The sequence below is a fragment of the Serinus canaria genome, chromosome 11 (genome assembly GCF_022539315.1).
Source record: "Serinus canaria isolate serCan28SL12 chromosome 11, serCan2020, whole genome shotgun sequence".
Lineage (NCBI taxonomy): Eukaryota > Metazoa > Chordata > Aves > Passeriformes > Fringillidae > Serinus > Serinus canaria.
Window position 1 is genome coordinate 14249467 of NC_066325.1, and position 27169 is coordinate 14276635.

At 45.3% G+C, this 27169-nt stretch overlaps 3 protein-coding genes across 10 annotated transcripts in view; 1 reads left to right on the forward strand and 2 right to left on the reverse strand.

Annotated features, from left to right (window-relative positions):
- Nucleotides 1-8685, reverse strand: part of RSPRY1 (ring finger and SPRY domain containing 1) — a 36341-nt gene extending 27656 nt beyond the window's left edge. For both annotated transcript variants that reach the window (XM_030227606.2, XM_050978930.1), the window contains exon 1: nt 8542-8685. The gene's annotated coding sequence lies outside the window, so the exon portion shown is untranslated. The remainder of the gene's footprint in view (nt 1-8541) is intronic.
- A 173-nt stretch (nt 8686-8858) lies between these two features.
- PSME3IP1 (proteasome activator subunit 3 interacting protein 1) lies at nt 8859-22417 on the forward strand. 4 transcript variants are annotated; one of them, XM_050978965.1, is made up of 7 exons: nt 8859-9016; nt 11997-12139; nt 12588-12686; nt 14511-14649; nt 18490-18621; nt 20476-20540; nt 21668-22417. In XM_050978965.1, the coding sequence occupies exons 2-7, from the start codon at nt 12010-12012 to the stop codon at nt 21883-21885; spliced, it is 783 nt and encodes a 260-aa protein (XP_050834922.1). In that variant the 5' UTR covers nt 8859-9016; nt 11997-12009; the 3' UTR covers nt 21886-22417. The 4 variants fall into 4 exon arrangements, with proteins under 4 accessions (XP_050834922.1, XP_050834919.1, XP_050834921.1 ...); XM_050978962.1 differs by lacking the exons at nt 14511-14649; nt 18490-18621; nt 20476-20540 and having other exon boundaries at nt 8870-9016; nt 11994-12139; XM_050978964.1 differs by lacking the exons at nt 8859-9016; nt 14511-14649; nt 18490-18621; nt 20476-20540 and adding an exon at nt 9123-9428 and having other exon boundaries at nt 11994-12139.
- Nucleotides 22418-25111: 2694 nt separating this feature from the next.
- Nucleotides 25112-27169, reverse strand: part of CPNE2 (copine 2) — a 41766-nt gene continuing 39708 nt past the window's right edge. For all 4 annotated transcript variants that reach the window (XM_050978767.1, XM_018914865.3, XM_050978768.1 and 1 more), the window contains 2 exons: nt 26581-26817; nt 25112-25698 (listed from right to left, as the gene is read on the reverse strand). In XM_050978767.1, the coding sequence (XP_050834724.1) occupies nt 25591-25698; nt 26581-26817 (345 nt within the window). In that variant the 3' untranslated portion in view covers nt 25112-25590. The remainder of the gene's footprint in view (nt 25699-26580; nt 26818-27169) is intronic.

Consider the following 27169-nt stretch of genomic DNA (forward strand, 5'->3'; position numbering starts at 1 on the left):
TTCCATGAAATGGAGTGCACTGCCAAGCAAACAAAAAACCCTCGTGCACATAAATGGGGAAAGTTTCAGCTACCAAAAACACTTTTCCAGTTTCTGCCACCACTACGAGAGTTAGATCAGTGATTTCCCCTCTTGAGCAGAGTAACACAGGAGCTCAGTCAACAAACCGCACAGCAAAGCTGATAGGTTTTCAAAAGCAAAACTGTAAGAGTTTTGGCCAGCAGTTTCCTATTAAGAAGATAAAATAATTAGAAATATTTCCTCAGCATTTCTTTCCTACAGAAACGATGCTTCTAAAAAGGAAGAGATGGAAATACTTGCAATGCCTGTCAGATGAAAGTTCAAACCAGAAGGAAACAGCAATGAATTGCTGCAATATAATCAACTTTGATACAGGAGTAAGAGGAAGAAGCCTGATTGAAAAACAAGCTTTTTTAATAAGGAGAATTTTCAGCTGTGAAATGATGGGGATAATACTGAAAACCAAGAATTCCCAGTAAAGGACATACAACTAGAATGTGAAATGGAAACTTTCTCAGGAGATCCCAGTGACATACAACAACCTCTCACCTGTGAGACTTGTGCAGCTGAAGAGCAGCAGGTGCTGGGTGTCCAGTGTGGCACCACACAGTGCACACAGCCAGGGGAGCACAGGCTTCAGGAAGAGCAGGTAAATACCCTGCTGGTGCTCTGGCATGTGGTAACCAACCACCACGTTGTGTAATCTGAAGCAAGCCCCTAATTCAGTTCTATTTTCTTTAAAAATACCTTGGAGGGTTATGATTAGTGTCATAACACGATGGGAAGCAGCCTTTACTGGCATGCAGCAATTCACAAAGTCACTGCCACAGCTGGTTGCTTTCTTGCTGAGGCAAGAGCACCTGAAACCAAAAGCAGACTGACTTTGAGCATGCCAGTTTCACAGAAAGGGAGACTCATCACATCTCAAAGCTTTCCAGCTCCTGTACAAGTGCTCATCAGTGAAAACCCCAGGGCTGTACAAGGCTTATGGAAACAGCTGGGCTTTAACCCCGATGCCTTCCCTAGGTAATGCATCTTTGTCACACACACAGAGCTGGAGGATCTGATCTCTTGTTTGACTTGATGTGAAGCAGATAGAAGCAGACAGTAACTACCACCACAGTACTTTCTTTTTCTGTAGACTCACTGTGAAAATCAGATTTTATTGTCACTTGCACACTGCACTACTTTGTCTTTTCACTTCCTTTAAACTCCTTTTTTAAGCTGGTACAGGAAGACTAAAATTGCAACACAGATTTGAAGTGAACTTCACTTTCTCACTTAAATGAGCTTCACCAGAGCAGGCCTGGTAGGGATTCCTCCCTGCAGTTTTTCCCTTACCTCTGGATACAGAGACACTAGTGCTCAAGACATGCCAGGCATCAGATTGTTCAGATTTCTTTCTGAAAGAGAAACTGAAGCATTTACTACCTTTTGAGCTTCCCCATCTCAGAGATCATCATTTGTCATCTGTCATTTAGGTGGAACTGTCCTTTGTACTACAGAAAACCTCAACTTTGCTTCATGCCTAAACCAAGGCTGGTATCGATCACGCTTTCTGCTTCTCAGCTCCCCAAGCTGATGGATCATTACATTTCTTATCAGAGACTGAGCTTAAGTTCTGCTTTGAGGCAGATGAAAGCACTTCTGAGATAATGATCTTTTAAAAAGATAGTGGTATCTGACAGCCCAGTGAAGTTGAACAAGAGGTGCCTCCAGCAGGGTGACGTGGCCTGGCAGAGCTGAACAAGCTCAGCAGTTGCCCAAGGAGCAGAGGAGAATGCACTGCTTCAGAAGTGGCAGGGAGATAAAGACAATGCCATGTAGATGGCAAGGAACACTAATCTTATAAACTGCAGGGATACAAGCACATGAAATAAAATAAATTAGCTATACTCTATTAGGTTTTGGCACAGACATTCATTTGGAAGCTTATAAATAACTCTTTCAATTAATTTAAGTTAATCTTCCTTGATGCCCAGAAAGTTAAAGGGGTTATCAACAATACAATTCAGACAAAAGCATTCATGATATCAGAAGTCAATATTAATAAAAAAACTCCACCAAAAAAGCCCAAAACTCTCCCAAAAAAATCCACAAGAAATTCCAGAATAGACAATGCTGGAAGGAAAGTGACTCTTTGTATACCAAGCAGAAGTACAGAATGGCAAAGAAATCCCAAAAAAAACCCCCAAAACCCCCAAACACCTTTCTTTTTCAAAAGCTTTGTCTATTAAAATTTACAACAGTCCATTTCAGAAAGGATAAGGCTTTATCTATATCAGTGTCAAGAAACCAGTGAAAGAGTTCTCTTCAGTCATGCAGAGATCAGCTCCTTGCAATACTTAAAGAACCTTGTGCACAAGCAAAATCTAAACCACAAAAGCATCTTGAGGGGCAAGTCAAGAGACTGAGCAGCTCAGTCACAGCACAGCCCTGCCCTGGGAACTAGAATTAGGGCTAGCACAGGGGCATCCAAGACACCACATTGTGGGCACCAGGAAGTTGCTTCAAGGAGGGACTGCTGGAAGCAGGGACAGATTCTTGTCAGCAAACCACCAGCTTCATGAAGCGAGCTAAAAAGAGTGGCAACTCAGAGTTTGTCTGTTTCTTGTCTAAACTAATCTTAGTGCTTTTTTCTTCTATCTCAGAGCAGGGCTTGTTTTCAGAGGAACATTGGGTGTAGAACTACTCTGTAGAAGGCAGAAGAGTCTCCTGCTGTAGACCACAGAACTTAGCCCAGCTACATGGCATGACTAAGCTATTATGAACATTTAAAATTCACATGTCCACAAACTGTTTGCAGTGTAAAATTTCAATAACATTGCTGAAAAACTCAGCAATGCCTCAGTTGGAAGCCTGCATTATCACTGTCTGACAACAGCCTTGGCAAGCAGACAATGTCTAGAAACAGGCTGAACAAAGTTCAATGTCTGGATAATTGAAGCAGCATCAGAGGACAGCCTCATCTTTCAGTGGGCAGACTTGAGAGCCACCTTTGTGGCCCTCCCTGCCAGCATGGAAAGCTGGCTGCTCTTTGCTAGACAAAGTTCAGGACTGTACTGACAGAGCAGGAAATGCCCTTCAAATTCCCTTTCCTCCTGTGAAAGGATACAGTGACAGCTGCTCAAGAGACTGTCATTTGAGGCCAACACAACATGTAGGTCACTAGGTTAGCAAACCTGCCTCGGAAGCACTCTTGGAAAGCACAATTCTTGAACTACCTGGGGCTCCCAGAGCTGAAGAATACAGAACCTGAAACACAGCTCTGGGCAGGTCACTGGAACCCCCTTATCTCACCAGTTTCACAGGATCAGAGAGCCAGTAGGTTGGAAGAGATCTTCAAGATTGAGTCCAACCTAGCCCCAACACCTCAACTAAACCCTGGCACCCAGTGCCACATCCAGGCTTTTTATAAACACATCCATGGACGGTGACTCCACCACCTCCCTGGGCAGCCATTCTAGTACTTCATCACAGAACTCACTTAAACCAACAGAAAACCCATCCACACAAGAACTCAGCTTCATTTCTCCCCATCTGTCTCTTCAGGTTCTGCCTTCAGGACCTTTCCTTTCTGCCCTGCCACAAGTCTGGTAGCAAAGCACACTGCAGGAGAGAGGAGAGAGCCCGCTGTGGATTCACCAGCCATGTGTAACAAGTGCCCCTGCCAGGTCTCATGGGTGTCCTGCTCCAACCACTGAGCTGTGGTATTTCCTTACAGTGTTTTAGGGCCCCTGCCAGTACCAAGAAAGCCAGAGGAAGTTGCTCAATGTGCCGTGGCCAAGGGGGGGAAGAGGCCTGAGAGATGTCTCAGCCGTGTGCAGGTGGGTTAGGAAGTGGGAGGATGATGAGCACGTGTCTCACAAGGCAGTCTGAATATGGCTTAAACAAGACTGTGCACCCAGTTTAGTCAAAAAAGGCAGAAAGCACAAAAACTATTTAAGAGGCTTTCAAAATCCTTAGCAGTACCAGGAACACTAAGTCACCTGGGGCTTCTGCTAGCTGACTTTCTGAGGAATTTCAGGAGAATTAAGATTAAATTGTTTTGATAATTACATGTAAACACCACTTCACTAAATGTTACAGAGGGGTAATGCTCTAGAGAGAGAATAACTCACCTATTGTTAATTTTTTTTTAATCTTTTATTTCAGTACTGATACATTGACCAGAGTTTGAGTGCACCATTCTTGGATTCAGCATTAGCTGAGTGTTTCTAAAACCAGGGAGAACAATTCTAAGCCTGATCCATGCCAGACAGCTTTGCCTTTAGAGAAAAAAAAAGAGCATCAGCAGGTTGCTGGGTTTTCTTTTTTTCAGTATGACTTTCTAGCATGTCCCACTGTCTGCAGGAAGCTATAAGATACATGTGAATGGTGCAGCCTCCTCATAGTTCACCAGCTGCCCCCTAACCTATGATTCAAGCTGTAATTGCACCAGTCTGTGCACATGCACTGAAGCCAGCAACCCAAAAAACCCATGCCAACACTTCAGATCAAAAAGTCCCTGGATACTCATCCTTCTCCCACCTAACACAACACCAAGATATTCAGATACTTAGAGCAAAAGGGAAGTATTTTCTATGGGGGAAAAATAGCCTTAGAAAGGGAGAAAAATAATGACAGTTGTGTTTCATACGCTCAGAAACCACTATTTCCCTGAGGGGAGAGATTTGTTAGGAAAAAGATGGATTTCTTGTTACTGACCATGGTAACTCCCTGAACTCCATCTAATAAACATGCATTAAAAACCAAGGAGCAGCACCTCATCCCACACTGCCAGGTATCCCTGCTGCACAGGCAAAGTCCACCAAGCACACAGAGTTCCCATGGCAGAGCTGTGCTTCCAAAGCACAAGCCTGGCCACAGAAATAGCAGATCAAGGGCAGGTAGCTACAAGCACTTCTGAAGAGAGATCATGATGCATTGGTCAGTCACGCAACCTCGTGAGTCATGTGTGAATGTTTGACTTTTATTAGACCTCAGCAATACAATGAAGAATAGAAAAGGAAATAAAGATCATGCTGGCACAGTCACTGCCCTGCAATGCCAGCTTTACAGTTACCACATACAGATCAGGAAAATTAAATAAATTATCAGGACACAAGGCAATACAAAGCACACGAGATACTTGAAAGACAAGGATCTCAGTGTAAGATCTGCACTGCTTAAAGCAATGAATAAATTCAAAGTTTACTGAGCAATCATAAGTTCAATAGAGGAAAAAAACCACAAAAACCACTTTGAAATGCTGAACACAACATATTGATAATGGAGCAGAACAGGACAAATATCATGACATTAGCTGGCCTTCAATTTACTACAAGCTGACAGCATTTTAAGTTGCTGCCTCTGTGTTGAGAGGGAAAGCACACAGTGCACATGATGAGCCTTACTCTACTTTGGGAGGATATCAGCACATACCTACATGACCAACTGAGGACACTTCTAAACACAGCACATTGCCAGGTAGGGGAGATAATGAATTCAAAGGAAATTGGAATGAAGAAACCTAAAGAGTTACAGGCCAGCAAGTGTCCTATGACAAATCACTGTCTTTATCACTAACTTACTACTTACACTAATAAATATCTTCCTGTTATTCCTCAATTTTAACAAACAAGCAAAAAGTTTGAGGAGAATTGACTCTGATTCCACCTGAAGGGCAGAATATGACGGACGTCTTACTTCACAGGAGGGAACCAAAACATTGTAAGTGATCTATTTTAGTCCTATCCATTAGACTCACAGCAAATAAAATGCACTTCAAGCTAAGACCTCCTATGTGAAAACACTGATAATGTACCAAGGGAAAGCACTGCAGGATTGTGCAGAAAACCATCACGTCCCTCTAAGAGGAAAAAAAAAAAAAGAACATTAAGAAAAGCACAGAATAATGTATCAGTGAGAGAAGAAGAGAGCCACTGAGTGATCACCAAATTATGAGGCCACACAGTAAGATACCACAGTGGCTACAACAAAGCTCTGCAGTGAAATTCCCTGTATAGGAGGCTGAAGGTAAATAAAAAGGAAAGTTAAAGACCTCAGAGAAAGCAATAAGCCCACCTCCCTGCAAACACACACTGGTATCACAGCTGATGATAAGGGAGGTGTGTGGACATGCTGGATTAGCTCTATCAGTAATCTAAGAGTGGGTAAACAACCAAGGCTAAACTAATAAACAATCAGCATCAGCAAGAGTTATCACAAGAGTTGTGCAGAATGCAAAACACAGCGCTAAAATACCCTGGAGGAGCTTCCTACTCAAGTGATGGACAGGGGAAACTGAAAACTTTCATTTAGCAGAAACCTCAAGAGAATGTCTGGATGAAAGAGACAAGAAGTGATCACACAACTACAATTGTGCTTCACTCATCTCAAAAAGAACACACCACAGGAAATTCACAATCTGTTCAAGCAGACCTATAAATAGGAACAAACAGCAGAGATTGCTGTTATTGCTTTGTGCCCCAATGTCCTAAAGGGAGGGACAGAGGAATGGGTGCCAGGAGGAGAAAGAGCCTGTTTTGCTGAGTGGACTTGGGCAGAGAACAAAGACATAGGCAAAAGCGCTTACAGAAGAATGGGCCAGATTTAGATCAAAGAACAGATCAATTCTGTGCATTTGGATAAATACAAAACAAAAACACATTTAACAGCATCACAGACTCTTTAAATAATACGACAGTTTTTGAGAATGCACAGTCCTCTGGAAATCCACAGTCAAATACAGGAGTCCAAGAGGAAATGAGATGCAAGGGAACGTTTCAGGTGGCTCAAAGGTGATGAGAACATTCACTGTTTAAAAATCTGTAGAGTTTAACAAGAAAACAGCAAATTTTTTAATACCAGGAAGAAAACAAGGAAAGGTTACAGTAAACAAGTGGATGTAGGTTTTCATGTGACAATAATCTCATAGCAGTGATGGATGTACAGAAAATTAGTAGAAAAGTAGAACTGAGCTGAGGACCAGCATGAGAAAAGAAAACAACACCAAAACAAATACATGCATTCAATGCAAGACAAAGGACAGAAAAACTAAAATCCTGAGGCAAAGCTAGTGCTAAGTAGGGAAAAAAAAAAAACCTCTTATATTGAAGAAAACAAACACTGACCCAGACATAAAATGAAAAAAAAAACAAAACAAACCACCAAACACACCAGCATTCAGAAATCAGAGCAGAGAAAAGGAGAGAAAAGGCAGCTCTTATGTCTGTGTTTCTCCATGGACCAAAGTTTCATTGTGTGAGAAAAACTGATAACACTGGCTGAGCACCAAAATGAACTCTGGGCTCAGGGATCAGAGTTTGCAAAAACGAAACAGAAAATGACAAGTAAGGTGACTACAGCCATTCCTGGGACCTACACTAAGATTGTACCTAGAAGGGACAGTGCACCTACTGCTACACAGAACATAAAAAAAGGCAATTTCTAAAAAGAGGGGGTCAATGAAGGCCTGCGAGACAGAAACAGCGATCAGGAGGACAGAATCAAAGAGAAACTCATGCTTAAAAGAGAAACTCATGCTCGATATGGACATAATACAAGCAGTGAAAAAATCCTGCTTTATCGGAACTGAAGTGGGAGAGGAGAGCCGAGGTGCTGCCGCACCCCTGGCAAAGGTGCCGCTGCCTCATCTACCACCTAAGAATGTAAAAGAAGATCCAGGTAAAAGAGCGCATTTGGGGGCCCGCTCCACACCTCCACATCTCCTCTGTAAAGCCAGAAAACTTGCTGTGCAGAAACATTTTCCCACTGCGAGCCATAAACAGCTTTCAGGACCGGACTCAGCACACTGATGTACCAATGTCCAAGGGCTCGGCAGCCCTGCCGTGCCAAGCGCTGCCAGGGCAGCACCTCGAGCCTGTGACTCCGCGATTCGATGGCATTTCTCCCTTCGCACACCAAACCCGCTGTAGACAAGCCCATGTTTTGCAAGTCATACGAGCCCCGGGAGCTCTCTCTCCCCGCACCCAGGAGGCGCCGTTAGGAAGTCCCAACCCCTCCGGGCCCCGAGCAGCGCCGCACTCGGGGCGCCCCAGCTCGCCAAACCCCCGTTCATTCACCTCCTGCCGCTTTCTCCAGCGAGCTCCCGGCTCTACATGCCAGCCCAGCTCCGGGGCCTCCGCCAGAGCTCAGCCAGCCCGGGGGCTGCACCTTGGCCACCCGCCTCGTACCCCGGCTTGCCCACCCCAGACGGCCCCAGCGAGGCAGCCGGGGGAACCGGGGATCCCTGGGGGGCAGCGGCACCAACCACGGGAGCCGACGGGACCCCGGGCCGCTGCCCGGGGCTGCGCTGGCCGGGCCCCCGCCCCAACCGGGACCCGCGCCGGCGGTCCCTGGGGGAGCGGAGGGCTGAGCACAGTGCCTTCACTCATGGACGCACGGCCGGCAATGGAACCGCCAGCGGGGCCACCAGCACCCAGCCCGCCGCTGTCCCTTCTGCTCATCCCGATGCGCGTCCCGCTCCACTCCAGCCCCGCACCACCCGCCAGCCGGGCCACGTCCGCTCTGCCTCACCTCAGCTCCGCACAGCCCTACCAGGAGAGCAGAGGAGCTGCAGCGGACCGGGCGCCCTCCGCCCCTACCCGGCCCCGGCCCGGCGCTGCCGCCGCTCCTTTGTGCCGAAAGATGGAGGCGACTCACGGCGCGGCCCCGCCCCGCCCCCGGCCGCGCCCCGCCCGCGGCCGCGCCCCCCGCCGTCTCCCGGGCGACCCGCACCGCCCTCGGCCCCGCCCCAGCCACGGAGCTTTGCCCAATCGCGGCGCGGGGACGCCCTGACGTCCTCCCTGCGGCCAACCCCCTGCCCGCTCCGCTCGACGCTCTGCCCGCCGTAAGAGCGGCGGGGATTGGCTGCCGCGGGGGCGGGGCCGCCGAAGGAAGGGCTCGCTTGGTTCGCTGCGGCGGGCGGAAGGGACGGGGCGGCCGGCGGAGGGGAGCGGGGTCAATGGCGGCGCTGCGGGCCCGGCGGTGCCGCTCGCTGTGAGGGGCCGCGGTACGTGCCGGGGGCGGGCCCGGGGCGGGCCCGGGGCGGTGGGGCCGAAGGAAGCGCCCAGGGGCGGGGATAGCGGCTGCGGCCGGGCCGCCCGGCCCTGGGGGTGCAGGGGTGAGGAGGGCCGGGCCTGGGCCCCGCGAGCGCGGCGGGCCGCCCGGCCGCTGCTGGGACGAGGGGCCGGAGAGAAGGTGCGGAGAGGACTCGGAGCAGCTCGAGCCCGGCACGCCCGGGACGGTTCCCTGCACCGAGCTCCGGGAGCACCGCAGGGGCCCGGGGGCGTGTTCAGGCCGGTGGGGCCGATTCATCCTCTCCGGCCCCGGGCGGCCCCGGGCTCAGCTCGCAGCGCCTCAGCTGATGCGGTGCGGGGAGCGCTGCCCGACCCAGTCCAGCGGTGGGTTGATGGAACGGGTCGGTAAGTAGCGTTTGGTATTTAAAGAGGGCTGACTCTGTTGGAAGTCGCCCTCGGGTACCCGAGACACCGTCGCTGCTCTACATCTGCCTAAGTGGTGGCAAGGGTTGTGAAGTTCGGGAGGTTTTGTGATCCTGGGGGTGTTACCATCTGGTGTTATAAAAACATGTGGTTTACAACTGTGACAAACTCTTGTCATTTGCAGTGACAGCATAACCCTAGAATACCTAGTCACCCGACGAAAACATAGATAAATAGGGAAAAGTTGCCAAGTGCATGTTTTTGTTGGGTCTGGTTTGTGTGTGTTAGCTTCAGGTGGGAGAGGGCAAAGAATACAGCAAGATTACCAAACTTTACAAGTGCAAGTGAACTTCCTTGATGCTGCTTGATGGGATTTTTCCCCTTCATCTTTTTTCCCCAAGATGGGATTGTCACTGTCAGACACCAGTTTTCAGGCTGGTGTTGGAAACATTATTGCCGCATCTCAGGGCATAATTAAACATTAATCATGGTTTAGCTGATGTATCAATTCATGTATCTTAAAACATATTGTCTGAGTGAACTGACTGATCCAGGTGGTTTGCTGCTGAAGGCTGTAGTCCCCAGAGGATACTGTGTCCTTGCAGAATCCCTTTCTCTCAGTTGGCTTTTATTACTTTCTGTCACCATTGTATCGGAACCTTTTGTTTCCCCTCTAAATATATTGGTTGAGATGACACAAGTGGAGAAACAAATCATGTTGTTTATGCAGCACTTGGATAGGAAAGCTGGCCTTGTGATCAGGACCTGTATTCAGCAGTGAGATTCAATTTTTATCATCTCTCTAGGTTTCCAGCTTGAGCCACCTTCAGAAATTACACTCAAGGAGCAAGTCTTCCATGCTTTCTGGAAAGTGGACTTAGGGTCTTGGGGTGGATTTTTTGTTAGATATTAAAAAAAGAAAGAAATTGAAGCTTAAAGAAGATAAAACCACCAGCCCTGAATCTGTCCTTCCTGTCCCCAGCTCTTAAGAGAATTCTTTTGTCTTCCTTTAGTAATTCTAACCTTAAGAATGCATCCTGCTCTAACAAATATTTGCCCAGTGCTCTAACCTGGATTTCTCCTGAGACTTCAATTTTTAAATTTTTGTTACAAGCAATACCCCACAAAAGTATCAGTTTTTGTAAGGATTTCAGGACTTCTCGCAGGACTGGTTCCTTCTGGTATGAAGGAAGGATGATAAACAGGTTTCTTCCCTTATTTGGGTTTCTGCATCCCTTCCTCCTTGGAAAAGTGACTGTTCTGGGATCTCCTCTGTGCTGAAATGCAGGCAGGGTGAGATCCCAAATGAGCAGTACTTGGCAGAACTGTGGGCAGTCATCTGCAGTCCTTAACTTGCTGCAGTTATACCAGGGAGATGATAAACTAGAAAAAAGTTATGTTTGCTTATCTTTAAATGAACAGCTCTGTGTGTTGTGTTTATGTTGTGCTTCCGTGCACAGTTTTGATGAAGAGGCTTGAAACAGAAACAGGCATTAGGGGTTCATGGTGTAGCATGGAGCTGGCAGAATAATTCTGGAGGGAGACACCTAGGACTTAGAGAAGCAGTTTGTTTCATCCTGGGCTTACAGGTGTCAGGACCAGAAGTTTCCTTGTTAGGCTGACTACTTGGAACATCTCCACCCTGCACCTGGTACTGAAATCTTGAAACAGAGGGTGGCTGCACTGTGTGGGAAGCGGCTGTGCTCTCTCCAGGGGAAGTGCTGCTCATTTTCTAACCCCTGCTCTGTTTTAGCCCTCTTTTACTCAGCTGTTGACCTCCCAGCCAGGTACCCCCAGTTTGCATACTGGGCACGGTGTTGTGTGGTCATGGTTCTGTGAAATATCCCTTTGGCCAGTTCAGGAGAGCTGTCCTGGCTCCCTCACAGCTTCTTGTGTAGCTCCTCACTGGCTAAGTGTGAGACACTGAGGAGTCCTTGACTGAGGCTAAAACTAAGGGTGTTATCAATGTTCTTGTCACACCAAGCCCAAACACCAGAGCTGTACCAGCTACTAGAAAGTTTAGCACTGTCCCAGCCAAAACCAGTAGAGTTGCTAATTTCCAAAATTTCACTGTTAATCACTTGTAAATATGTGCATTCAACAACTGAAAACAGGCAAGCTTTCTCAAAGTTTCATAGGCTGGCCAAAAAGAACTTGGGATTTGATGTTTTGCCATCACTTTATTTTTTTTTCAGAACATATGTGGAGGAACAGAAATAAAAGGATGAGAGTGTAGGTGAGGGTGTTTAATTTTTTTTTTTTAATATTTATTTAAGCAAAGTAAATCCATTAGAACATGACATTCAGAAGAGCAGCCTGAGGCAGACAACTAGCAGGAAAGAAATAATTATGAAAAAAGAGTAAAGAAGGAGTAATAGATGATGCTTATTAGTCTTAGCAGTTATGCAGTGACTGATTGCAGTCACTGCTTGCTATGCAGTGTTCTTTAGAGAACTGAAGTTATTGTAAGGGCAGCAGGTCTGTATTTTAGGATATTTAATAATGACTCATTGAAAAGCATGATCAGACTCCTGATTGTGTTTTTAGCAGACAGTATTCCACAATGGAAGGGGGAGATGGCACTGCTGACCTGGTGATTAACAAGAGGTTCGTGTCTGAAGCAGAGCTAGAGGAGCGACGAAAGAGAAGGCAAGAGGAATGGGAAAAGGTCCGAAAACCTGAGGACCCAAAAGGTATGGGCTAAATTTACTAATTACAGGGAAAAGAGCTGAGAATTTTTCACTTTTGTGGGAAATAGAAATTCTGGAAGGAGACACCTAGGACTTAGAGAAGCAGTTTGTTTCATCCTGGGCTTACCTGTGTCAAGAGCACAAGTTTCCTTGTTAGGCTGCCTACTTGGAGCATCTCCATCCTGCACCTCTGCACCTTGTACTGAAATCTTGAAGCAGAGGGTGGCTGCACTGTGTGGGAAGGGGCTGTGCTCTCTCCAGGGGAAGTGCTGCTCATGTCAGTAATTACAGGAAAAAGATCTGAGAATTTTACACTTTTGTGGGAAATAGAAATTAAAAGTAATGTCTTTTTATATTCTGTAATTGAAATGGTTTTTACATGAAGGAACTGAGAACTGTTGGTGGTTTAGTGTTTCTAACATGGTCTCCCTTCCTGATTTGTTCCTTTTAGAATGCCCAGAGGAAGCCTATGACCCACGGTCCTTGTATGAAAGGCTCCAGGAGCAGAGAGAAAAGAAGCAGCAGGAGTTTGAGGAGCAATTTAAATTCAGTAAGTAGCAAACTGCATTGTATTTGCAAACTGCAAACTGTGTTGTATGCAACAGCTGTGCACAGCTTCTGAGTAGAGGACATATCTGTGTGTTTTGTCTCCCTCTCTGAGAGAGAAACAAAAGCTTCAGGAGAGAATTACTGAAATCCTGGATTTTTAAAGGAGCACCTTCTGGACACTGATGCAGCACTGCACACATGCAAAACTCAAAAAGTGTTTGCAGTTATAAAGCTGCATGCCTGTAAAGTGTGGAGTACTGAGCTTATATTGCATATAAAATTAAAAAACCCCAAAAAAATCCCAAACAAACTTGATAGCAATCCACAAATAATGGAAAAGTATTGTGGTTTTGTGGCTCTTGAACTCATGCTTTAACACATGCTTGAATCAATTAAAGAAATGTTGTTAGAGCAGCTATTACATTTCCAAGCCATAATTATGTGACTAAAAGTGATTTGAAAGATAAGATTATGATTTGGAAGAAGTAAATTTACATGCTCTGATTCTTTAGAAGTAGATGTTTGATTCTTCTAATGAAATGTTCGGATTTCTGGTTTTATAGAAAAGTGCTTGCCATTTGAAAAGTGGCAAGTACAGACAGCAGCTTTAATGCAGTAAAGTCTCCAGCTGCACCTACAAGATTCTTTTCACCTAGAGTTTCCAGTAAACTTCTGTAGACTTTTGATCCCAGTCATTTTTGGTAACATGACTGAGCAATTCTTGCTGAAGGAGCCACCCAAAAATTGACTGCTGTCAGTCTGTACAGGAAGTGCTTCTAATAACTGTCTAAATGAATAGTTTTTCTTGGCCAGTTATATGAGATCTGCAACACCTTTGCTTTGGTAATCCAAGTACTGGAGTGGGAAGTAGCCCTGAGAAGTAAACCCACCTCTGCTTTTAATGCAACCACAGCAGAATGTCAGACACCAGCTAACCTGGAGAACAAAACCTGCTGCAGAGTGCCTGGGAGAGAACCTCAATAAAACCTCAGCTCAAAGGACCTCAGTGGCTGCTCCTCCTTGTTTGCAGATGAGTCAGGCAGAAAATGGGATTAATTCATGTCACTTGCTTCAAAAAATGTCCTGAGTGTCACTGCTTTTGCTCTCTGAAGGGGTCCTCAGTAGTAGTAGTGAGTGCTACAAGTTACTGTTTAAAGATTTATGAATGAGCTCTGCATGAGTTGGAAGGAGCAGGGATTGGCTTTTATGAAGTAACCTCAAATGATCATTGATTTCCAGAGCTTTTCTGCCAGTCACAAGCTTGCCAATTATTGGTGTAAATGGATTTCCTACTTTACCCTCAAAGTGACTAGGGCTTGCATGTATGGGTGAAGATTAAAAATATGGTGTCTTCATGTAAAAGCCTAAAATATGGAATTAAACTTTAATGAGGATTAAAGGTGATGTTTGGGCTAAGATTTCTGATGATGACTACAAACAGCAAGATTTGGTCTTCCTGAAACATTCTCTTTATTTTCATTCCAATGAAATAATTTGCTCAAGAAGCACTGAACATTTGCAGAACAGTAAATAAAAAAGACCTTCCTGCTGTACTAGCACGTACTTTCCTTAAAGGAGGGTAGCATGTTTAGAAAGAATTTGGTTTTATTTGGAAATTAGGAGTTGTCTTGCTTCTACTTTTTTAAAATTTTTGAACAGGTTTTAAAACTAATTAGGTTGGAATCGTTTGCTCTAAGAAAATGTACTTCTTTTGAGGGGAGAAGTAGTGTGGTTTTTTTAGTTATTGGTTGGTTTAAGAGCATTCAGAGGAGACAGACTTAGACTTGGTGTCTGAAACCAACAAATTTCTTCTTTCTTTATTCAGAAAATATGGTAAGAGGCTTAGATGAAGATGAGACACATTTCCTTGATGAGGTTTCTCGGCAGCAAGAGCTACTAGAAAAACAACGAAGGGAAGAAGAGCTGAAAGAACTAAATGAATACAGAATATCCTTTGCACTAAAGTGGCTGGTGGTTACCTAGAGGAGGGTAAGAGTGGGCTGTAGTTTGTCCTGTCAGTTGACATTCTTTTGATTAAGCTGCTTTACAGATTGTGTATAGTGATACACTTTCAGAGTTTAATGGCTTCATTGTAGCTTTGACAGACGCCTTCAATGTTTGATATTCCCCCTCAACTCCCTCTTCTTTGATCCTTTCCTTCTCCCCTCTGCGTTGTTTTGGGGTTTGGTTGTGGTTTTTTGGAGTTTGGTTTTTTTCTGTTAGTGAGGTCATGAAATACCATAATTTAAAAGAGAAAGGGAACATAAAGAAAAAACAGTGTATTATTTCTAATCTTTTGCTTTTGTCTTATGGAAAATTACACACTCTTTTTTTTAACTGTATATTGCCTGATCTTAACATTTCTGTCTGAAATAATGTGTGGATTGCTCTTTCTGTTATTCTTCTTGGAGTATAAGGTGCTTTCTCCCTTGCTGATACCTGCAGGATGAGAAATTAAATACAAGTGAGCAGACATGCTGATTTTCTTCTGGGAAGTCAGTGTCCATGGAGTCTTGGCTCCTTTGGGTAGTGCACACTTGTAGGCAGGATTAAGAACAGGACAGTTTGGCTTTGCTGTAAAATTTGCCTAATTTTCTTGTAGATATGCTAGAAAATCATATAGGGTGTTTTTCCTCTCTAATCAGTGCCAGTCAAGGGAGGCTGGAATGATTTGAGAATTTCTGTGCTAAGCAAAATGTTGCTTTTTTAAGGTTTACTGAACCTATGCAGAATCTGATGGTTTCCTTGTCTAGATTGCTTTTGAGTTATAGGTGAACAAAACACAAGTGCTCAGGAAAGCTTTAGTATAGGTAAGTTTGTGGACACAAGGAGGTGACCAAAACCAGTCAGCAAATAAAATTGAATAGTGCTGGTACTACAGAGATTGGTCTTACCTTGTGTTAGTCAATGATTTACAATTTGGAGCATGTTTTGTGAAGAACATCTCAATTAGCTCAGGAGTGTTTGTGAAATGGCAGTCCTGATGCATTTTTTTAACTTCAGAAATAGGCTGCAGCTAGCTGATGGATTTGGAGTATTTTCTTGATTTGCTGGATCTGTTCATGGGATATTCATGGATGTATTTAGTTTTGGTGATGGTTGCTTGTGGGGCTGGCTGATCCAGGGTTGTGCAGTGTGAGATTGTACTGTGGGAACAGCTGACAGCTCTTGTTATGTCATGTACATCTGGGGTGAGCCATACCAGCCCTGAGGGAATCTTAAGTTGCCTTGAACTGACCACATAACACACAGATTCCTGAAGAGCCTGATCAAGATGTACAGACCATCTTAGCTCAGTCTTGACACTCTTACTAATATTGGTGGCTCTGAATCTGAAGTCTTACTGTAAAAATTAAACTGATGGAGTAGAGGAAGGGAGAATGTATATAGTCACCTCATCTTGTGAGAAAATCAAAAGTATTGCCCATATTTTAAAATTCTTTTTATTTAAGTATAATATTTCAAGCAACCTGCAAAATTGTGTTTGAAATTTTTGGTGGTGCTCTGAAATGCAAAAGTGGTCTTTGCTTCTGCAGGTTGTTACTAATGGTTTATCACTGCAGTGACAAAAACCACTGTGCTGTTTCTATAGGTGCTGTTTAAGTGCTCTTTCAAATTAATGAGAGCAATGTCAACCCACTAGATTTCACTATTTGCTCTTTTTCCTGCAATAGCATTTAATTTAAGCTACCCAGAGGCATTAATTTCATGGTAAAAACTGTGTCAATATTCAAGTACAGAGATGTTTTTTTCTTAATTTTTCAGGTTGAACAATCACAAAATTATACATCCTCAGGATAAATATGCCTTGGAATATTTTAATGTACTCTTGAGCATAAGAAATTCATATGCATGGATGAATAGGAATTTTTCTTTCTCCTGCATGAACAACTGGGTTTGTTTGTTCCTTACCTTATCCAGACCCCCCTGTTCAGATAAAGATTTACAAATATTTTTAAGCTATTTCCAAGAAGTATTTGAGAGCAAGATCAGCTTGTCTTTACTGCTATCTAAATAGGAACAGTCCCCCCTCCAAGAAGCTGGGTTTACTGAAGACAGCTTGTTTAGTGCAGTTAATATTTAAGATTGAGAGGTTTATTTCTAATGTTGTCTTCCTGAGAGGGAACACTTCTTGGCTGGCTGTAGCATTACATTTGCTAATGACAGCAGGATGTATAAAATACCTACTAACAATGTGCTGTGCCTTTCTAGTTGAGGAGGTTTAGGAGAATGCCATCCTGGATGGAAGCTAAAAGCCTGTAATTTGGTATCTTTAAAAGAAAAGCTTTTGAGTTCCTCAGTCAGACTTAGAATATAACAAGGTAATGGACCTGAATGTGGCAGTTGAGCACTGCAGTGTGTGGAAGAATTGTGTGGCAACATCAAATCATGTTCAGCACAAGGAGCTCTCTGATGACTTCAGACAGCCACAGGATGGCACTCCTGTGCCATCTCAAAAATAGATAAAATTGAACAGTGGTTTGGGCTGAGAAGACTTTTGGTTGAAGTAAGGAACAGTCTGGGTTGCTGCTGTATCCTTAGGAAAATCAAATAATAAATGGCATCTGAACATTCCTGTCTGTAAAGGGATTGGAGACTGGGTGTCTTTCTTACTTCAAAGCAAAGTCTGAAAGGTTTTGATTTTCAGATGTTCAGTGGGGGGGAAAAGGCTATGGCTTCAAATATATGGGCCATCAATGTGAAATTCACTATCCAATATATGTCTGCAATGACTGGGGCATCTGTGAAACTCCAGCTTGTTTAACTGTAGTCAGAGGAGAAACAATTAAAATACTAGATTGGATTTTAAAAACATGCTTTTAAACTAAGTTAATATGCCTTTGCCTGTGCAGTTAAAATTTTTGCAGAATTCTGCGTGACTTTTCTGGCACCTCATCTACAAACAGGGTCTTTGACAGATTTCCCTTCATCACACCAGGAGATATGTTCAGTGTGTGCAGAGTGTGCCCTAATAAACAAACCCTGCTCCTTCTTATCCTATCTGAGAACCTGCTTGAGCTTCTCCACTTCATTATAGGTTTCAGCTGCATTCCACCTTGCTAACACTTTTTTAATCTACTTAGCTTTTCTGGGCAGTTACAGTCTTTTTTGGGTGGATCTTGGATCACAGTTCCCCTTAATCAATGTCTCCTTTCTCTTGGGATTGATGCTCAGACCAGCAGTAGAATCTTTGTGGTCCTTACAGAGAGAGGAGCTGGAAAGGTGGAGTGCTAAAGACCAAACCCAAAAATGGAACTGTTCTGTCTTGCTAGGCTGAAATCTGCTGGGCTCAGCAAAAAGAGGGTTTGAGGAGTGGAAGTGAGGGCATGTATTTCTCCTTAGATTTCTGGTAAGGATTAGAGTGTGGAGCAGCAAATTTGAATTACAAATGTGTTGATCCCTATAGAAGGGGAAGTACTGCATTGCCTTTTTGGTTTCTTTTGGTCCAGCCTGACCTTTTTTTGCTTTTCTAAGGCCTCGTGGAAAAGGCAGGATGGTGGATATGTTCATGGGTGCTGGTTACACCTTTCTGGCTTCAGAACAGCCCCTCCCAGGCTGCTGCCTGGACATCCTCACAGGGACAGCTGGTCCTGATACCAGAGAAAGCTCCAAACCTAGAGGGCAAAGTATCTTCTCTTCTGGCTGAGGCTACCAGCTCAATGTCATCACAAATAAGTTTATTTTGATAGAATATGTGAGTGAACTTCAGTCACTGCTGTCAGCAGAGCTGGCTAAATATATCAGGGAGGAAATGTCTGTTCTCCCCATTCCTTCCCAGCTGATCCTTAACCCTTAATTCACAGCACTCTCACTAAAGTGGGAGTCAGTATGGACCCAAAGAAGGAAACTGAGAAGAAATTGCCCATGAAGTCAGTGGAAAACAAGAACAAATTTTCTCAGGCAAAGCTGTTGGCAGGAGCTGTGAAACACAGAAGGTTAGTTTCACACTTCTATAAATTCATGAGGAACGGAACCCAGTTAGCAGTGTAAAGGGAGACAGGCCAAAACTGCCTCCAGAGAGTGAGGTGTAAACCTTAGCCCTAAAGAAAAAGGGGGAAGGTATAAGAAAAGACCAGTCTTGTTTCTATAGGCTCTCACAAACTGTGGGGAAAAACATGAAGCAAATCAAATAGATAAGTGTGTGTAAAGCAAGTGGGCAGGATCTTCATTTTAGAGTGCCAGGCTTGGGCAATCCTGCTTGGGGTTTGAGGAAATCTATTTTACATCTCTGTTTGTAGATATCAGTGTCGCCTCACAAATGCAATTTCATTCAGGTTGCCTAATTTATCAGCCAACTTTACCTGTGTTTAAAATGGATTGTTTTAATGGATTTACACTGATACATCATCACCCTTTCCATCCCAGCTGGGTTTGTGATGTGCTTGCTGCTTTGATCTTGGCCTGCAAACACAGCTGCTGGTGTACTACAGGTTATGGAGAAACCAGGCATGTGGGACCAGACTTATTTCCCCTAGATGAATCATCTAATACTTCAAATGATTACTGACATCTCAAAGTGCAGTGTGTTCGAATCGTCTCGGGGAATGTGAGATTATTTTAGAAGCTTATCTTGTAGGGTGATGTTTAGCTCCCAGTACAGCAGTTAATTGCATGTCTGAAAACTGAAGTAAGCACTTCCACCACCTCATGTCTGTGGGGTTGGGTGATAGTTTGGGTTTTGGGAAGAGAGAAAAGAAAAACCCTGTGCTGATAACAAGCAGCCAAAAATGTTGTTTTTGTCTTGTAACTAATAGTACTTAACCCAGTAGGATGTAGAAAAGGAGCTGGCATGTGCTTAACGGTACTTCTAAAGTCTGCAGATGGCATCTGTTTAAAGAGAGCATCTTAACTGACATGTCAGTGCCATTGCAGACTTGCTTTGCAGTCTTCTATTTTTGCCATCTTATCTTTTATTGCAAAGTGGCCCAAAGCAAGTGTAGTGTGAGCTCAACATCTGCTCCCTGAGCTTTGTAATTTCCTGTAAAGGATGTATTACTATTAAAAGCTCTCTGCACAGAATAACCTTTCATCTGTACTGCATGTTCTGATAGGGACAGAAAAGAGTTAATGCATACTAATGCTCATGCTTCATCAGTTCATCACTGCAGAATCTGGGAAGCATTTGTTTATGTGGATGCCTTAGCATTGGGAACATGCAGGAGTTGGGGGGAAATAGCAGTGACAGGGGAGAAGCTCTGAAGAGTCAGAAGTCCAAGTCATGCTCCTTTCTCCCAATGCCACTTTGGACCCAAAAAGGACTTTTGTGGACACTGCAGCTCTGTCACTTGCTGTAAGACTGTCTGAGCTTACTGGGTGTAAGATTTCTAGATGTTTTAGAACAGGCTCTCTTTGTGCTTGAAGGAGGGGAAGGAAGCCCTGCAAGGGAAAAGCCATGGATGTTGGCACCAGCAAGTGTGATAATCATCCACATGTGCAAGGCTGTGGCCAGGTGGGTGTCTGAAGCTCAGGTAGTCATTCCCAGTTTCCCGTGGGGCACATCCTGCTGAACAGGCAGCTCCAGGTTGCTGTGCAAGGGGTTTGACTTCAACTCTAAGAGGTGTGTTCCTTTCCCAGGTTAACAAGGGATACTTGTAGTGTAGGTGTTGGTGCTTCCTTGGATCCTGCATGTTCTCCAAGGAGCCTCAGTTAAAGGCAGTTGAAAGTGGTGATGGTCATCAGGGGCCCCTGCTGGCATCTGCTGTAGCATTTGAGGCAAAGATGTAACAATGACTTCACAGTAATTAAGTGTTTGCATATGAAGAACAAGACACTGTTATTTTTTTCCACAGTTCAGATGGTGGTAACAGTGTCAAGAGATTGAAACTAGACACTGACCACGAGGAAAAGAATCCAGGTATGTCCCAACTTCTGCCTGTGGAAAGCTCTGTGTCTGTCACTGAACAGCAGCTGAGTTGGGGTTAAATCTCATAGAGGCTTTGCTTTTCTGTTCCTTCACTGGGCAAGACAGCATGGACTTTGGTTGGCAAAGCAACGTTCTCTTTTAAAGCAGTAGAAATGGTAAGTGTGGCTGCTGACAGCCTTCCTGGAAAACAGGGCTGCAGGGAACCTCTGCAGGTTATCAGGATGTTCCCTGCCCAAACCAGCCCTGACAGATGTTTGTCTAAGGAGCTCTTAAGTCTCCACATATACTGTCCACCTTCCTTTGAGAGTTTATTAATCTGAAAGAGTTTAACCTGATAACTAATGGAATTGTCCTTAGGGCATTTCAAGCCTAGTGCTTGCTCTGTGGGCAGGAGACATGGAGAACTCATCATCCCCTTCCTCTTCACAGCAGCATTGCCTGTATTTGTATACATCCACTTCAGCTTTATGATCTGAAGTGATTCCGTCCATCCTGAAATCAATTTGTTTCAGAAAATTGTGGGGAACTAGAAGAAAAATTAAGTTGTGTTTCAGCTTTAGCTGACAGGGCTGCAATTGACTTGCTGTCAAGATACTCTGACACAAATGGGGTGAGCTGCAGTTGTGTGATGACAACCCAAGGCACTTCCTGAATCTCCTTCTGTTCGGTAAACTTTCAGAACAGCAGAAATAATTAATTAGCCATGAAAGATGGGAGATGTTGACTAGCAGAATAATGGAATAAAACTTTTTCTCAACTATGCTGTTATATTACAAAACAAAAAATACTCAATTACTCAAAGCAGTGCATTTATTCTTATTTAGTGGGTTTGGTACTTGACAAGCATCAAACTGACAACTTTAGAATAAAAAAGTCTGTAATGCCAGCATAGAGCTGGGCTTAAACTAGTGATGAGAAGGAAAAAATCCCCTGAGGTAGCAAGTCCTTCCTGTCAGAATGCTTTTATTACAGCATAAACCTGCCTTATGCTTTAATTAAATCCTGAAATCATACCCTGCTTATGTGGGAAAAGCAGGTGAGTGACACGTGGCAGTTCCTGGGCTGATTGAAAGCCCTTTCCTGCACTCTAATTTTTGACTGAGGTTTCTGTCTTGCAGAAAAGCCCTCCTGTGTTGCCTTGGGGAGCAGCTCAGTGGGAGGCTCCACGGTGCATTGTCCCTCAGCAGCCGTGTGCATTGGGATCCTGCCTGGCCTGGGCGCCTACTCGGGGAGCAGCGACTCCGAGTCCAGCTCGGACAGCGAGGGCACCATCAATTCCACTGGGAAGATTGTCTCTTCTGTCTTTCGTGGCAACAGCTTCTTTGATGGTCCATAACAAAATCCCTCCGTGTGTAATGTAGTGCAGAATATCTTCCAAAGCCCTGGTGGATGCCTGTTGCATCCTTCTGCCCCAAATATAATCTTTCTAGCTAACCTCTCAACTTTATTACACTCAGATACTCCTAAAGTAACTCATTATCCCCCCCTGCCCCTCCCTTCCCCCCCAACTTTCCATTTCTGGGGTGCATACTGAGCCTGGAAGAAAAGCTGCCATCCTAAAGCAGAAGGCACACCTAACCATGTCACAAAGGTCTGAGGGTATGGAGGAGAGAGCTTTATCTTTTACAATTCTTATGGAAAGAATTATGTTGATTTAAGAAGTTTATACAAGACTAACAGGCAAAAAATAATCACTTGAAGCAGTGAAGTCTTGTAGAAACAGCCATGTGTTCTGTTTTAAAATGTCATTTTTATTCTGTATTTGAAAAATGGGGGCAGAACCAAATTTGAACAGATGGTGAAGTGTAGATTGCCATGACACTGTAAAGAAGTTTTAGTGTTATATGATTAAAGACATTCTGAATGCATTTTTTTTATCCCTGCCTGTGCCATTCATAATTGTTCTCATTCCATTAATCAATTTCTGCTCTATCCAACCAGCCATTCCCTCAAACCACCATCCAGGAGATGTGTAGGTCAGTTTCCCACAATAGCAGAGGTGGTGAAGGAAAACTTGGTCTGAGTGAGTTCACAGGAGCTGCAGCTGGCTTTTCTGCTCAAAGGCTGCTCCAGCACTGGGGCTTGACAAGTCATGCAGCTTTTCATCAGCAGTGTCCTGAGGGGCATGAATCCAGAGTGGGTGGGAATCCCCTTTTCAGCCAAACTCCTTTGAATGGGAGTTGGAGAATTCCGGAAGTAGGGCTGAGGGCCCATCCTCTTAATCTCAGTGTGCTGCTGGGAGTTTGGAGGGTTGGAACGGCTCAGCTCAGCTGCTCAGGGCTGGAAGTGCCTTTGTGCAATCCTGATCTAAGTATTGCCCTTGTGAGACAGCAGCTGGTCAGTGTGTATCAAAGGGCAGTCAGCTGGAGGTGGCACTGAGGGGCTTGGGAGGGAGCAGCTGGGCTAAAAGCAGAGAAAACAAGGCCTGTAGTGAATTCATGCCTTAGCCTGAGTCCTGAATTTTCCAAAGGAAATGGGGAGAGTTGTGCTCACAATGAAGCTCTCCTTACCCAAATACCCCTTCTGTTTGCACAGCCCTGTTCCACAGTCAGATCCTTATAAACACACTGCAGTTCCTCCCTGTTCTGGACTGCCTGGCACCTCCTGTGTTTGCTCCAGAGTTGCTCCTGCCTCTTCTCTAGCTACTGTAATTATGACACTTTCAGGTGGAAAATAAGCAGATTTTGTGCAGCCTCCCTAATGCTTTGCTTTTGGTGATTTTCATCTTACTGAGCTATGGAATGAAATGGAAGCGGTGCACAAAAAAAAATGCATGTTTTTTTATTAAAGTTGTATGGGCAAGAGCCTCAAGGAGTTGGTATGAGAGCTGGTGTTCTTCCCTGGCATTAAACTACATCAATTATTTGACTCTAGAGTCAGAGCAGCCTTGCCCAGCTGCCAGCATGCTGGGGCCATTTTCCTGAGTGGTATCTAGCACAGCTGCAGTCAAAATGCCTGATTGAGCCAGAAATTTATAGTGGGAGTTTCCAGCCAATTGTGGCAAATGCAGTAGTGGGCTGCAGGTGAGATGGTGTGTATATTGTGGTGTGTATATGGGGCTGTGCAAGGCCAGGAGGAGACAATCCAGGAAAAGCAGATGTGAGAGCCCTTTCTCCTGTTCCTAGAAGAATGGGATAGGACACCTGGGGAATGCCTCTGCTGTTCTCAGGGCCTGGCTCATGTAAACAAACTGCAGAGCTGTCCCAGCTCCTCACTCCATCTGTTGGTCCCATTTACCTTTGTACATCAGAAACCATCTGACATTAAAATACTCCAGGGTTGGAGATGTGCTGGGAAGTGCAGAGTGCATGGGATGGAGGATAAATCAGACCTGAAAAGGGCAGCTGTGGCAGTAACCTTGCCCTGGGCTGCCAAAGCTGGAGATGAGCTGGTTGTGGCTGGCTTCAGCAACTCTCATTCACTGGTGGATTTAGATAATTTTTTTTGTTATTTTTTAAGAAAAAACCATGACTGCTTAGTGTGTGCTTCATCCCCTCCCCAGGGATAGCTCAATAAACTGCTCCTTGTCTGTGCTAGTTGTTAAAGTTTCAGCGAGGTGTTAAAAAAAACCCAACAAACCCCCACAAACACTCTACTAGCAAAGGAGTTTATGAGCTCCAGCAGCTGCGTGTGAGGTTCTCTTATGGAAATAAATAAAAAAAAATTTTCCAAAGCCGCAGACTTCGATCTGGAAGCTGAGCTGGATACAGCATTATTTTTAAGCAAGCCACCCTTCAAAGGCTGCTTCTCCCTTTGGAAAAGGGTGGTGTTGGTTGTTTATTTTCCCTTCCAGGAGGTTTTGCAAGGCAAATGTTTCTCGGAGCAGTCCCACCTCTCCCAGGGGATGGGGTCTCACCCAGTGCTGGGAGTGGGACACCCAGGGCCATCTGTGTGCTGGTGACTTGGTGGCAGCAGTGACAGCCACAAGGTTGTTGGCAGAGAGCACAAGCAGTAGCACACGCCTGTGCAGGCTTTATAGAGGGACAGGGACAGCAACCTCCCACCTCAAAAGCTTCCATTAATGGGGAGGAGACTCACATCAAGTCTACTTGAGTTTGGAGTAGAGCTGGTGATCCCTGCCGGATATTCAGCAGCATACTCAGCTTCTAAAGACCTTAATCTGGTTAGGAGCAGCATAAAGCAGCAATTAGCACATTGCTGATGAGCAGCTCAAAGGAGCTGCTGGAGAGCAGGATTTCATTACCCAGCCCATCTTCTCCCAGGCAGCAGGGAGCTTTTGTTACTCAGACTTGGAAAATTTTCTGGAGTTGGAGCAGCAGTGAACCATGAAACTCCCTTTGATGGTTTGTTGTGGGGTCACCAGGGTTTTCCCAAGCACACAGATTCAGCTCAGGCAGGCATTAAGGGCCTGCTGCCTTCCCCAGCATATCCACCTTCACTAAATCTCCCTCTGGGATGCTGCCATTGACAGTGTGGGGCTGATCCTGGGCACAGTCAGCAGAGCAACTGAGGGACCAGGACAGGCCCTGTCAGGGTGACTCCAAACACCCAGAACTGCTGACAGTGTAAGCCACTCCCAGATCCTCCCATCTAGGAGACTCTTGTTTTAAATGTCCAAGTTTCTTTATTAACCTGAGTATAACAAATATAACATGTACACAGTATAAAAATGAACACAGAACCTGACAGGTGTACAGGTACAACACAAATACATGAACTATACAACAACCAGTTCATTGAATGATAATATATTAAGCATTTCATTGCTTGGAAAAAGCAAGTTTTGATCATAAAAATTGTATTCTGAACCACTGAAATTATACAAAGTACATTCAATACTGAAAAGTGACTCAACGGGCAGGACCAAGGCATGGCCCGGCTGCTTAGTGTTACCTTGGGCCAGGACTGTACAAAATGAATCCAGACACTTTGCTGGGATGCGTCTTAAGAACTTAGCAATTAAATTAAGAAGTACAAAGTGTTTCAGGGAGGGTATTCTTCTCTTAAAAGCATGTGGGACGTGCTTTTGGCAGGACCAACAGGCTTCGGCAGCATGCAGAGGGTGCAGCCTGGCACGGCTCTACGCGGGCTCCGAGTTGATGGGTGGCAGGTTTTGGTGCTTGAAGTACTGCACCACTTGCTGGGGCAGCTCTGCCAGCACAGCTTTGGCCAGGGTCTCCTTGGGGACCTGTGGGCCAAAGGGAACCAACACCAGTGTTAGGAGAGCCACTGAGCAAAGGGGACCAACTGAGCAAACATGGCTGGGCTGGCCCCAGCTCCAGATCTGGGCATTTCATTTAATACCCCTTAGAGTCTATTGACAGGCAGCATTTTATACACCAGGGATTAATATATTCTACACTACCCTCCCTCCAGAAGAGAATTCACTGGTACAGAGGAATAAAACATACTGGGTCGGTCAGAAAAAACAGGTGTGGGTGGCAGGAAGGTGGAGGTGAAATAGAAAGACATTGATTAGTTGCAGAAGAGGGGAAGATAAGCACAAGCACATCCTTGGCAATCAATCCCGTACCAGCAACAGCCTCTGTCCCAGAGTTGTCTGCTGGATGATTGCAATGGACTCATCCCGCAGATGGGATATGCAGTGCCACCATGGCCCCTTCCTACAGGGGATCAGGGGGTGTGGGCCTCCTCCTCAGGACATGAGGCATGAAGCCCTTGGTGTGGCACATCAGGGATTCTGGATGAGGCCTGAGTGGGAGTCACCAAAACCACACAGGGCTGTGGCAAGGGGTGTGAGCCCAGTGCTGCCACACCCTGCTGCAGGAACCCAGATCCTGCTCCAAGTCACTGAGGGTTTTTACTCCACCTGTCTGACCATGACAGGGGGTGGAGAAACACAGCATGCTCAGGTGGAACCACTACAGAGCTGCCGAGCACAGCCACCCTCCCTGCAGCGCTGATTTATGTGATCCACACCACAGCATCCCTGAGGCTAAGACAGAGCAAGACAGGCAAGACAGACTCTGGCCTCTGCCGTGGTTGCTGCACTTGCAGGTGATTCCCAGGTTTGCCAGCCCATCTCCCCGGGATCCCACCCCTCACTCACGTTGCGGAAGTTGCGGAAGGGCACAAACTGCACGATGTCGCGCACGGCCTCCTCGCCGGTGTGGGAGCGCAGCACGCGGCTGTCCCCGTCCAGGAACTCCATGGCAGCAAAGTCAGCGTTGCCCACGCCCACGATGATGATGGACATGGGCAGCTTGGAGGCCTGCACCACGGCGTGCCTCGTCTCGTCCATGTCGCTGATCACCCCGTCCGTGATGATGAGGAGGATGAAGTATTGCTGCAGAGGGGAGGGCACAGGGTCAGAGCCAGTGGGAGGCCAGTGCAGCCTCACACTGCAGCCAGGGCTCACACATGTGAGGGGAGGCAGGGCCCCTGGGGGTTTGGGGTGAGCTTCACCGATTTCCCAGGTCAGCTGGCATCATGCCCTTTAGCAGAATCCAGAGAGTCAGGTGTTCCTATTCCCCCTGGTTTTTGAAAGATCTTGACCAAACAGCAAACCAGCTCTCACTCCAAAATACTTTTCTGAATTACTGGTTTACTGTACTTAATGATGCAAAAAAAATCAACTTCTAAACTGTACAGGATCTCTGTCAGGGCCAGGTGGAATTCAGGGTTGGGAGAGGAGCCCA